General features: G+C 36.8%; 1 protein-coding gene across 6 annotated transcripts in view; it reads right to left on the bottom strand.

The window, feature by feature from the left end:
• Nucleotides 1-96: 96 nt before the first annotated feature.
• The window catches only part of LOC114316826 (ABC transporter C family member 14-like), a 36,262-nt gene continuing 22,644 nt past the window's right edge, over nt 97-13,714 (bottom strand). Inside the window, exons 4-14 of one of the 6 annotated variants that reach the window (XR_014331579.1) lie at nt 13,085-13,171; nt 11,991-12,611; nt 10,919-11,083; nt 10,018-10,312; nt 4,138-4,198; nt 3,806-4,020; nt 3,173-3,478; nt 2,998-3,061; nt 2,217-2,456; nt 671-975; nt 97-339 (exon numbers count right to left, since the gene is read on the bottom strand). Coding sequence is in view for 1 of the 6 variants with exons in the window: in XM_082872932.1 (XP_082729058.1) it covers nt 878-975; nt 2,217-2,456; nt 2,998-3,061; nt 3,173-3,478; nt 3,806-4,020; nt 10,018-10,312; nt 10,919-11,083; nt 11,991-12,611; nt 13,085-13,171 (2,091 nt within the window). In the remaining 5 variants the exon portion in view is untranslated. Of the gene's footprint in view, nt 340-462; nt 976-2,216; nt 2,457-2,997; nt 3,062-3,172; nt 3,479-3,805; nt 4,021-4,137; nt 4,199-10,017; nt 10,313-10,918; nt 11,084-11,990; nt 12,612-13,084; nt 13,172-13,714 lie in introns of those variants that run through there. The other 5 variants (XR_014331580.1, XR_014331576.1, XR_014331577.1 and 2 more) reach the window with 5 other exon arrangements.

Here is a 13,714-nt window from a genome sequence, read left to right as displayed (position 1 = left end):
TTATTGTCAAAAAAACAAACTTGTTATATGAATCCAATTTTCATTTCATCCGAGAGATGCCTTTGTCATTTTATCAAAATGAAACATTTATCCTAATTCCGTAGAACTTAAAAATGATATTGAGCTTGCAAAGCTTGATTATATATATATACATATACACACTCTACCTGACTGATCGTCAGACCATTTGTGTATCACATATATGTATGTAGATCTTTCAACATTGCTTGAAAAATCTTCAACTCACAAAAACAAATTATGCAGAGTTTGGCCTACAGTTGTTGGCTTCCAACATTGGCAGTGCAGAAGAAAATCACAAGAGTGGGTGATGTCACAGCGCTGCGAGAAGAAAGAAGGAAACAAACAGTTACAAAAAAAATAAAAATAAAAAAATTTCATTCAAGAAGAAGATGTAAATATAAGAATGATAGAAATGAAGAACTAGAGAAGGAATGCAACATCTGGAGACCAAAAAAATATTCTGATATTCTGTGGGGGGAAAAAAACCAAGACTACATCTAGTACATCAAGCCTATTATTCAACTGCAAATTCCATTAGGCAATAAATAAAGCCAAACAAAAAGAAAAACGACTATCAATTAAAGCCAAAAATAAACGAGACTACAAAATTTAATTTGAGTTAGCTTAGAATCTCTGCCTTTGCGTGCACCTCTAGCAATGGGGGCAAATATGAGGTAGCATAAGCCACCAAGCTACTCTTCTATGTGCACGGAATCCATCACAAAACCAAACATAACTTTTTCACAGAGTTAGGGCCCACAAAATTGATGAGTCTCACCATATGTGAGAGGGTTGTGTCTGGTTCTATGATTGAATTATGTGCACTTGGAATTTTTCGACACCAAAAGGGGTGTGTTCATATTTCTGATCGGCTGGCATACTCCTGCACCAACGCTCCAAACAACGAAGGCCGCTCAAGCAAGTGAGAGGGGGCATCAAATTCCTTTGCCCGTCCTGTACAAAGCAATCAAAGCCACAATGCAGAAAATTAGCAATAGCATGACCAGAACTGTGTGAGTATTTGCACCCTGAACACAGTCCTCGCAGTTAAAAGAAATAAGTCAAGTTTTCCCACCCTCAACATAGAAAATGAAACTAGAAATAGCTAATAACATTAAGGAATCTAAGTTCACAGTCATATTAATCATGGCCATAAATAAAAGCTCAACACACCAGAACCATTCTAGACTCCATTTGAATTAGTCAAAAAAAATTATAAACAAAATTCATCTAGGGCAGCGCCATTCTTGCAAAGTTGCAATTACAAGGCATAATAATGGGTGTTTTGACATAAAATGAAAGGGCCATAAACGTCACATCATTCTATATGAAATTTATAAAAAAATAAGTTTGTATAATATTACCCATGTGTTATAAAAAAAATAAGTTCGTATAATATTACTCCTGTTTAGGTGAATGTGAATCTTAACAAGTATAGGATGCTAACTACTCGACCGCAAACCCAACTGTGCAATGAGTTGGCGAGGGTTGTAGGGGATAGAGCACCCTGCCCAAAGGAGGGGGGTTCACGGGAACTAGTCCCCAAATTTGAAGTAAGGGTAGTTTGGTAATTCGGCACTCGACCTGTAAGCCTAGTTATATGTATATGTCGTTGAGAGAAAGTTCTCCATATCTTGCTTATAACTCTTTCTAATCATGATAAAAATACGACGACCATAGATGTAATATTAATTTTGGAGTGAACCACTTAAATCCAATGTCCATGTGTGTATTTGATTTACAATTCTTACTCCATTCGTCCCATTTTGATAGTCCCTTTTGGAAATTCAATTTTTTTAGGGGATATGTAATCGTTGCATTTCAATTCAAATTTTAGAGCACTTAATTCCAATAATGCCCTTCTCTTTTTCAATTTTTAATATTTCTAGCCATTTAAAAAGGGTAGTTTTGAAAAACTAAATATTATTTAATTTGACTATTCAAATAGGACTAACACTTTGGGACATCCTAAAATGAGAAAAAGGACTAACAAAATGGGACAGAGGGAGTATTTGTTTGTCTTCTCTGTTTTCCATGTCTCACCGATCCTAAGTAGTTGTGACAAAATTCTTAAAAATGTGGAGGCTCGCGTATATAATGTGTTTTGCATAGCAATCTTGACAAAAGTTCCTATACTTCTTTGCTGAGCTTACATGTATAGCTTAACTGCAAAGACAAAAGAGTGAGATACATACCAGCATCCATAACCAACACTCTATCGCAGTCCATGACAGTGGGAATTCTGTGAGCTATGCTGATTATTGTGCATGCCGAGAAGTCCTCACGGATGATTTTTTGAATCACTGCATCAGTTTGAGAGTCAACAGAAGCTGTTGCTTCATCCATAAATAGAATCTTGCTGCACTTCAGCATGACCCTCCCCAAGCACAGAAGCTGTCTCTGTCCCACACTCCAATTGTCTCCACTATCAACCACTAGTACAGAGGGGAGAGAGAGAGGAAAAAAAAAGGTTAATTGTTAGGGAATTTAACTTGAAAGATTACTGATGTGAACACTAAAGCTTTATTTAAGCAGAAAAAATATAAAATAAAACAATTAATTATATATATTTTTTTGTGTGGAGAAAACATTTTCCAATGTTTGATAACGAGTTTAAAAGTAATGTGCTAGTAGTTGTATGGTGGTGGAGGTGGTAGGATGGTGGAAGTGGAGGTGGTGGGGGAGTGGTAGAGGTTGTGTTGGTAGGATGGTGGAGATGGGGGTAGTGGTGGTGGCAATGTGGTGCCATTGGTGAGCCTATAGTCCAAAAAATGTTTTCCACCTAAATAAGTTTTTTTTTTTTTTTTTTTTTCTATTGATCATAGAAAACATTTTTTATTCACTTTCGCTTCCAATCATACAAAATGCCAGAAAAATGTGAAAAACATTTTTTCAAAAAGTATTTTCTGCCGAAATAAATAGAGCATAATTGAATTTGAGGAGAACTTCAAAAACTAACAAAGAGAAGAGACCAACCAGAAGCATCAAGTTTTTCAGGCTTTGCAGCAACCACATCTTTCAGCTGGCAGCGTTCAAGACTCTACAGAAGCAGAAAACTGTTGTCAGCTAATTCAAAAAACAAAAACAGAAACAAAATCAATGCTCTGATCCTATATTGCGTAGACACAATGTACAAATGAGGAATATTTACCTTCCATATTTCTTCATCAGAATACAGCCCAATTGGGTCGATATTGCTTCTTACTGTCCCCTCAAAAAGTACTGGGTCCTGAGGGATGATCCCAAACCGGGACCGGAGATCATGAAGACCAAGCTTGCAAATGTCAACCCCATCAATTATAATTTTTCCACCAGAAGGCTCCACCAGCCTGAAGAAAACTTGGATCAGAGTTGACTTTCCGCTGCCTGTTCGCCCCACAATACCAATCTTCTCTCCTCCATAGATGTTGACAGACACACCTTTGATAACCAGCGGAGTGTTTGATCGATATCTAACCTGCTCAAAATCAGTGCATTATGTGTGAAGAATGCTTTCAAATCATTTAACAGTAACTCAAAATCCAAAATTTCCTAGCTCGAATCAAATGGTTATCCAAGTGAGCAACTCCGGTGACAAGAGTTAAAAATTACTAAAGCTTTCATTGTTGTTCAACAAAGAGGTCTCATAATAGGAAAAAAATTAACAATGCCAACAAAGCCAAACAACAAAGTCAAACAAACAAAATACAGAATTATTATAGTTTCATCATTTATGAACAAACCAAAAAAAGGACAAAAAAAAGCAAAAGAAATATAATAAAGGGTATGTGCAATTACCAATTACCTTCAAGTCAATAATCTCAATGTCACCATGGGTAGGCCAATTTGGAGAAGGAAGACAATCAGCTATCCTCCAAGGAGCCTCTGATGGGATTCTTATAAACTGCTTGATTCTCTCAACAGCAACCATTCGGTTTTCCACCATGCAACTCATAAATACCGTCCAAAACATCACAGCATTCAGGGAAAGGCCATAGGAAAGAGTCAACCCAACATACTCTGCCGTACAAAAGCATCTATTAGTTAGATTTTTTTTTTTTGGCCACACAATAGGATGTTAATATGTAGTAGAGTTAGATTGCTACAGCAGGCCGATTCCAATCCACTGACTCTAACCTGAGACTGAGACTGAGACTTCACCCGCACTTAATTGCCCTCATGACCAGTTGAGCTATAGCTGAGGTTATATGAGTCAAGTTGTCAACTCTAATATTTTAATAATTAGTCCATACGGATAATCCTTTGCCCTTATGCATTTTCTATAGATATACATGTAGACAATAATATATGTAACTTAAAGCAAACCAATGTGTCATGAGAAGTCTGTGAACATGGTCACCAAAAAGAAATACATGGACATGAGCATAAAACTTACTCTTTCCTACTCTATTTTTAATTCCTTTTTTTTATTATAAAAAAAAAATAAAAAAAAAAATACAGGGAACGACCAATGTGTGGCAACCTATAAAGCACGGATACTTCAAATAGGAAGACATATTGTAGAAATTTAATGTATAAAGATAAATGATTGTATTATTGATTGATTGATTGTTGTGGTGTGTTGAGCTCTCTCCTTTATAGAGGAGAGGGAGAACAATTACAAACCGAAAGTAGAAGTACAAACCAAACAACATTATTAAAGGTACATTATTAAAGCATACTAATTATTATACTAACCTAATTATTAAAGCAACATTTTACATATTATATTCTAACAGCCCCCCTCAAACTCAAGGAGGATAGGAACCAACCAACTTGAGTTTGGAGAGAGTAACAAAACAGAAAAATAAAATAAAATAAAATAAAAATGGATAGGAGACACTGTATGGTCGTGTCAGACCGTTGTAGAAGACTGTATGGTTATGGCAGACCGATGTAGAAGACAGTTTATGGGATCATGTCGGACCATTGTAGCAGACAATGTTGTGACAGTTGTTGTGACAGTTTACGGAGTCTTGCTGGACCCTTGTAGAAACTAACCGGAATCAATGTCGGGACAGTTTACAGAGTCTTGTCGGACCCATAAAGGAGCTAACCGGAATCAATGTCGGGACAGTTTACAGAGTCTTGTCGGACCCATGAAGGAGCTAATCGGAATTAATGTCGGGACAGTTTACAGAGTCTTGTCGGACCCATGAAGGAGCTAACCGGAATCAATGTCGGGACAGTTTATAGAGTCTTGTCGGACCCCTAAAAAGTCGCACCCTCAAAAGGTGTGCCCAATCTTTCAAAAGGCGTGCCCAATCCATAAAAAGACGTGCCAGACATGATGGCGAGGCGCGTCACCACATTGGCTTGCGCGCCCGTTTTGTCGTCTGGCGTCAAGTGGCGCGCGATGTGCGTGTCTGCCTTGGCTATTTAACCAAGACGGAGGCTGAGGCGAAGGCAGAGGCTGAGACAAAAAACCTGCGAAAATCCTTTGAAAAACCTCTTCCGTTTTTGAGAAAGAGATTCTAGAACACTCTGTTGCCCAGAAAATGGCATCGTCTTCCCGTTCAGCTACCCAGAATATGGCCTCTTCGTCCCGTGGTCTGCTCACTCTCTTTCCCGACCTCAACGAGTCAACAAGAGAGATAACTGGTGCAGTGGCCAGTGAACCTCAACCAAGCGCCTCTGGTTTTGCTCCGTTGAACTTTCCGATGCGGTCGGTGGAGCAAAAAATGGCGGTGCAAACTGATATTGAGGCCAATTAGTATACTTTGAAGTCATGTGTGGAGACCATGACGGCGGTCACAAACCTGTCGCACCGGCTGCAGAGTAGGACAAATGAGGTGCAACAGTTAAACGCCCAACTGGCTCTGCTCCAACGCATGTATAAGGATGCGCGAGCAGAGATAAGTGTGCTAAAGGCGGAAAATAAGGAGCTGAAGCGGAAGGCCACCGTGATGTTCCGATTTGGAGGTCCACCGTATGCTGTAGTGGAGGAGCAGGGAGGAGGCAACTTGCTTGGTGGGCTAGGAAGCACGGAGGCACCACCGTCAAGGGCCGTCCAGGACGGAGGCAAAAAGAAGAGACCGGCAGCAGAGTAGAGAAGAAAAATCCCACTGTGGGTGTGGTTGTTTTGTTTGTTTTGTGGTTTGTTGTTTATTTATTTATTTATTTATTTATTTATTTTGGTGTAAAATTATGATCAGGGCGAAGTCCCGATAGAAATAAAATGAGTGTATTGTGCAAATCCGAATGGCTGGAAGGTACAAGACTGAGCAGAAAAATTAGATGGAATGAATAGAAGGTTTTTTTTTTTTTTTTTTTTAAAGAAAAGATAAAAAGTTGAGGTTCAAGGAAAAGTTGGGCGGTGGAAAATATGTTAGAATGAAAAAGTGTATATAATAATAATAAGAAAAGTGAATTGGGTGGCCCGAGGAGGGTTCAGTCTCTAATAATAATAAGAAAATGAATTGGGTTGTAGAGAGAAGAATCTGAGAGAGATTTCTAAAGAATGGATGTTTTTTTTGTTGTTTTTTTTTTTGTTTGATAATGTTAAAATATATCATCACCTACCACCTCCACTCAACTCACCTACCACACACACTCACCTCACCTACCACACACACTCACCTACTCCCCAATCCTCTCCTATATAATTAGTACCTCACCATCTGTAATTTACACATCAATGTAACACATCAATCTTGTATATCAATCAATAATACATAAATTCTTACATGGTATCAGAGCAAGGTTAAGAAGCTAGTAATTCTGCTTCACCGGCGGGCGGCAGCCTCGCCTTGGCCGCCCGCCGGACCTCTACACATACCTTCCATCCGCTGCCACAAATCCCATAACTGAATCATCGGAATAGTTGCCGTCGTCCACGGCTTCACCGGCGAGTCGAGCTGGCTCATTCAGCTCACCTCCGTCCTCTTCGCCAAGTCCGGCTTCGCCACTTGCGCCATCGATCACCAAGGCCCACGGCTCTCTCTCAGTCCTCTCTTGGTGTTCGAACTCGCCCCAAGTCCCTCGCTTTGCAGAGACTCCAACCAGCACCACCCTTAGCTTTCGCAGCCATCTCTTTCACACCTCCTTCTACTCGTCGAGCTTTATCCGAAACCGCCTCAATTTTGGTCATCGTCTCCGAATCTAGCTAGTGTTTTGAAGAACAACACTACACAGCTCTGAGAGAAGATGGGTCACTCGAACATCTGGAACTCGCATCCCAAGCCCTATGGCCCTGGATCGCGTACTTGCCGCGTCTGTGGGAACCCTCATGGGTTGATCAGGAAGTACGGTCTCATGTGTTGCAGGCAGTGCTTCCGCAGCAACGCCAAGGAAATCGGTTTCATCAAGTATCGCTAAGTGGTTGAAGTCAAGCACAAATGGAGCTGCACTGGAGAACTTTTTTCATATCATAAGATTTTGTTATTTCCACTGCCTAGAAGTACTATTTTAGTATCTGGACCTTATCAAAAAAAAAAAAAAAAAAAAACAAAACAAAAAAAAAAAAAAAGAAGGCCACAGATCCACATCACCACACACGGCCGACACGCACATGCATAAAGAGACACATTTTCTTTTATTTTATTTCTTTTTATTATTCTTCCAACAACACAACGTTCCCACACTCTTTTTTTTAATAGCGTCTAGCAGATTCCCTATTCGAAACCATTCTTTTCATGCGTTTTTCATCAATAGTAGGTTCAGTGCTCTGTTCACAAGGACCTCCACTTTAAATCCCACAAATTTTTTTTTTTTTTTTTTTTAATATTTCAGCCTTTTCTTTTTTTATTTTTTATTTTTTATTCTTCACCTCACCTGGCATGTCTCTTCATGATTTTTTTATCATCATCACATTACACTCATCATTTATCCCACCTCTATTTTCATATTTCCCCTTATTTCTTTTAAACTTTTCTTCTACCAACCTGTTCCCCATTGCTTTTTTCATTTCTTTTATTTTATCACCTACCTATTAAAAACAAAAAAAAAAAAAAAAAAAAAAAAAACAAAAAAAAAAAAAAAAAAAAAAACAAGAGAAGCAGAAGCAGAAGACGAAGACGACCTGCACACCAAACTCATTTTATTCATGTCGGGGTTCCCCCCGATCATCATTGTACACATTAACTTCTTGCAAACATAGCATCATTTCAAGCTCTCTCTCGGTCTCTCATTTCTGCTGCTGCTACTGGAGCACAAGTGGATGAGGAAGAGGAAGAGATTGACGAGACTGGGGTGGAGCCACGTGACATTGATTTGGTGATGACACAGGCAGGTGTATCAAGGGGTAAAGCTGTCAAGGCTCTCAAGACTCACAATGGAGACATAGTCTGAAAGTATTTGGGCAATGATGGGAAGGTATGTGTAGAAAATAAACGGAATAGGTTGAGGTCCGGCTGGCGGCTAAGGTGAGGTTGCCGCCCGCCGGGGAAGCGAAAATATTAGGCTCTAAACCTGCTCTGATACCATGTAGAAATTTAATGTATAAAGATAAATGATTGTATTATTGATTGATTGATTGTTGTGGTGTGTTGAGCTCTCTCCTTTATAGAGGAGAGGGAGAACAATTACAAACCGAAAGTAGAAGCACAAACCAAACAACATTATTAAAGGTACATTATTAAAGCATACTAATTATTATACTAACCTAATTATTAAAGCAACATTTTACATATTATATTCTAACACATATACTCCTTGGATACTTACGGATACGTATCAGATACTTAGTAAAAGTATTGGATACTTCTTAATTAATTTTTCATTAATTTTGAAGTATCGGATACTTAATTGTGAAGTATCGGATGCTCCAAGTCACATATTACTCCTTTTATGAAATTAGAATTGTATCATTTCTTGCATAATATCATAATATAATATAATATAATTGCGAGGATAAATAGAATATTTTTACAATACTTTGCTTAGTTTTTTTTATAAAAATAACATAGTAAGCTAAAGTAATAGAATTCATCAAATTGACATATCTTCATTGTATCATGCAAGTCCCCTATAACTACATAGAAGTAAAGATTAATAAGATAATATAATAATAAAAAAATTAAATATCAATAAATAAATAAGCAGATAAACTTGCATAGAATATTTTTGACTAGTGCAAAAGGAAAAAGCACAGGGTCAAGTTGTGGACTATTTTGATATTATAATATCAACATATTAGACTTGATATTGAAATGAAATATTTGCAAGACCTATTGAAAATTTAAAAACTAAACTAGCTACTGTCTTAAATTAATACCTAATTCTTAAAGATTAGTATTTTGCATCATAAAGTTACTGTAGTTTCTCAACATTCTTGAGCTTATGTGTAACTCACTGCTAATAATTTATTTATTTTTTATTTTTTACAAACATATCCTAACCGTACCCGTATCTTACTTTTTTAGGTTTTGCTGTATCGCCGTATCCGTACCTCGTATCCATGCTTTCTAGGTGGCAACCTTCCCTAGGCATGTGACTATAGAAGCCCCTACTACACAGGGAGACGGACAGGCTAGCAATTGCGTATGATCCGCAGTGTTCCCTCAAGATGGGCTTGAAAATAAATTATATTAAATGAAGGAGTAAATTACACTTTGCATCCTACACACTTTACACCAAAAACCTATGGTCTCTCATTTTTCAATTTTAACAGTCAAACCATTGCACTTTTGATCAAGTTGTAATGTGGCCTTCTTGTCAACTAGGTGTTAGATTTCGTAATGGAAATTGTCATGTAACTCTCACATTAGGCATTTTTTAACATAAAACATAATTTTATTCTCTTTTGTTTATTCTTTATTTTTTTCACTATATTTTCTCACTTTACTGTAACTTCTAAGCTCACCACCACCGACTAGTTTTTCTCTCTACAGTATTTTCTAAATCCTACACCACTGACCACTGCTTCTACCCTAAAAATGCATCATGTGAAAATCACATGACAATTTAATGTCAAAAATAAAACAAATTAAGCACATTGTAACTTGATTGAAAAAGGAATGAAATATTATAATTAAAAAATAGGCGATCAAAGTAGGACTTGGTTCAGGGGAATACTACCTGGCTGGATAAAAGAACTTGGCAACGTGACCATGAACAATGTAGCTGTACAGAGGAAAAAAGCCCCCGTAAGTTCCAATCGGAATCCCAACCACTCGTTCGATGCATTGTTGTGGAAATCCATCCGTAGATTTGCATTAACCCTCTGAACATTTCCCTCGAAAAACCTTCCCTGCTTCCTGAAGGACCGGATTGTCATAACACCAGACACAGTTTCCGAGAAGTGATGTATAACCGGGGCTTTAGTAATTGAATCAAGACGGGTCAACTCACGAGATGTTGCCAAGTAGTATCCCTACACATCAGAAATACAAGAAAAATCAGTTTCATGTTAGAATTTTCTCAACACAAACCTAAATTGTTTGTTTTTTCGTGTAATCATGCTGTGTCATTTTAGATTTGTGTTATGTCCAAAAAAAATCACCTTTAATTAAAATGTTTAAAAAAAATCATAAGCTGAATTTCATGAAAGTGATTTCCACTAGATGAAATTATTCATAGAAATGTTTAATTCCAACTGAATACTATTTCACCAATTTTATAAAACTAAACTTATTTATTTATTTGTTTACTAGATTGAATCTAAAATAGTGAATAAAAATATTAGATTCTTAAATAAAAAAATTTATTTGTGTTATGTAAACTCGACACTAACAAGATATTTTTATTTATCATTTAACTTGCTAATTTCGTGTACAGTTCATGTCATATTGAAAATTCCCATGCCAAAGCACAAGTCAACAGATTATATTTTCTAAGAACTAAAGTCCAGATAATTCAAATGAATCAGATAAAAATCTAATAACGACTCAATGAAGATCTACAAAATTTTTGGTGACCTCTTTTACCATAAAAAAACAAAAGTAATAGCAACAACAACAACAAAAAAGAGTTGTCATACCCGGCACCAAATATTCAGCCAAACCAGTGGAACTACAAGGAATACTGTTGGCCAAGCATTCACGCATGTAACAACCACAATGCTGACCAAATTAAAGTACATTACTAGTGTCATACTCAGAAAAATGGGGATCATAAAGTCAACAGCAGCTTGATCAGTTGATGCCTGAAAAGTAAATTTTCTAGTTAGTGCAAGCATGAAGTGAGAGCATGTTATCTTATGTCCACAAATTTGCTTGTTCTTTTGTTTCAAAACATTTGCATCCATTGAATTATGTCTTGAAAATTACTACATTTCATGGTTTTCAAAAATTCAATAATTGGTAGTGTTTTAAGACAAGAGGACATTAAGATTTGGAGACAAAAAATTCTTAGCCTGAAGGGATTTGGTTCTTTCTCATTCACGTGGTTGATAAAATAGTTCAACCATGAATGATTAAAAGGTTCAAATTTAACAATCAACATACCAAAAGAAAGTCACTACAATTATTAGGGGTAAATTACACTTTTTTCCTTTATACTTTACATCAAATTTGACTTCCGTCTGTCATTTTTTAATTGTAACAGTCAGTCCCTTACACTATTGGTCAAGTTGCAATGCAAAACTTCCGTTAGTTTGGTGTTAAATTGTCTAATGAAAATTATTAGGTACCTCTCACATGAGACATTTCTAGGGAAAAAAGTAATTGTCTTTCACTTTGTTCTTTTTTCTCCATTTCTCCATTGTATATTCTCTCCACTACAGTGGGGAGAAAGGGGAGGTGGGTTGAGATTGGTTTATAAAGCACAGTAGAGAAAGAAAACAATAGATAAATAGAGAAGAAGGAGAAATAAAAAGGAAATTATATTTTTACCCAAAAAAACGTCGCATGTCAGGGCCACATGATAATTTTTCTTAATCAATTTTGCACTTGAATAATGGAAGAGTCAAATTGCAACTTGACTGAAAGTGCAAGGAGTTCATCATTACAATTAAAAAAATGAGAGATTGAATTAAGATTCAATGATGTAAAGTGCAGAAGTGCAAAGTGTAGTTTATCCAAATATTAGGAAAAGTGGTAAAACACACTTACTCGACTTAGAATTCTTCCTGATGGAGTAGTATCAAAGAATGACATTGGAGCATGCAGGATGCTGTGGAGAATCTGAGCAAAAAACTTCTGAGCTGTTTTAAGACCCAAAATTGCAACAAGGAATGCTCTTATAAACACCAACACACATGCCACTCCTGCTATGATCAAGTAGACCATCATAAACAGAGATGGGTTAAAAATGGTATTTTCAGAAGTCTCATATGCTAGCCAGTAATCATTGCCCATAAGAGAAGACAGCCAGAATATAGAAATCAGTATTACGGCTCCAACTCCCGACCATCCAAATGCCTCGGTGCAATACTGCCTGTACACATCCGAGCTGACGCTACCGGTTTCTCTCTCCTCGTCTTCAATGAGCTTTGAAGTACCCTTTTCAGACTTGGATCGGTCCAGAGTCCTGCTTTCACCATTGGATTCCCCTCGGGTTAAAGGGGTATGGGGTGATTTTGGAGTCTGCGGATTGTCATCAGATACAGGAGTGCTCATTTCCACAAGATCCATGGAGGATTCATACGCAGCTACAAGTGCACCAAAATCCATGCCAGATTCAAGAAGCTCTTGGTACCTCCCGGATTGTACAATCATCCCATCTCGCATGACCTGGTAATTTGGTAATAAGAAATTATGTGAAGAAGCTGATGAAAAGGAAAGGATTAAAAGTAACCTTCATAAAAAAATTATAAAAAAAAACACTTGTGTTTTCGAAGTTTTGATTGAAATTGAAAGGAACTTCTGACTTTAAACTTGCTCTTAATTTATGTTTTTTCAAATTGTGCCTTGACCAATTGACTGATTAATAAGCAATGCAATGAGTGCAGTCTGTAAAAAAACTGTTTTGTGGTTCATCCTTAATAATAATAAAAAAAATGGACTCTTCCTGTTATCATGTGACTTAGTGCAAATTCACATAAGAATAAAGGAGATGATGTTTCTAGCAATCAACATGTTTGGCTAAGAGAGAAATTTAATTGATCATGAAACATGTGATAAGCCATAGAATAGAGACCAAGTTTTCCATGAATTCCTTGCACACCATTAAAAAAATTAGAAAAGAAAAAAAGAATTATACTTACCAATATGCGGTTAGCATTATGTAGGAAGTCAACTTGGTGTGTCACAAGTAAAATGGTCTTATCTTTGAGAGCTCCTCTCACACATTCCTGCAACAATTTATTGATGTTAGAATCCTTTTAATTTAAGAAATATACAAAAGCAAGCTTCTTTGTTTTTTATCAGCAACAAAAGAAATTTTATTGATGAAGGTGTCCACTTCAAGAAAACCAGCCATTACATCCAAAAATAAACTATACATCACAAACCGCTTTCCAATCTCTAAAAATAAAACGAAGCGTTGGCCGTGTTTGTTTTGCCTCAATGTAGTGCCAAAATTATGTTTGGGCAGATTGCATTACCAAGTTGTCCGGTTTTATTTATTTTGACAGCAAATGCCTCGCAAAAACATCAGATTGTGTCCCATGCAACTTTAAGTCCATCAGGATACCAAGTAGGACCTCTAATGATAAAAACTAAGTTTTTGTAGGTGCCAAACAGCCCCTTTAACTTTTAGGTTGTTTCAATTTTCATTTCAAGCTTTTCTATTACTGCTATAGAAGTTGTAGCACATGAAAACATGTGAGATGTACATCTCAAATCACCAATATCACTTAGAGGAAGAGAAACATATTTAAAAATAGGATAAATTA

Source organism: Camellia sinensis, chromosome 6, assembly GCF_055761805.1.
Source record: "Camellia sinensis isolate YWXY chromosome 6, ASM5576180v1, whole genome shotgun sequence".
Taxonomy (NCBI): Eukaryota; Viridiplantae; Streptophyta; class Magnoliopsida; order Ericales; family Theaceae; genus Camellia; species Camellia sinensis.
Note: the sequence above shows the minus strand (reverse complement) of the source record. Positions and strands in the feature narration are given on the sequence as shown.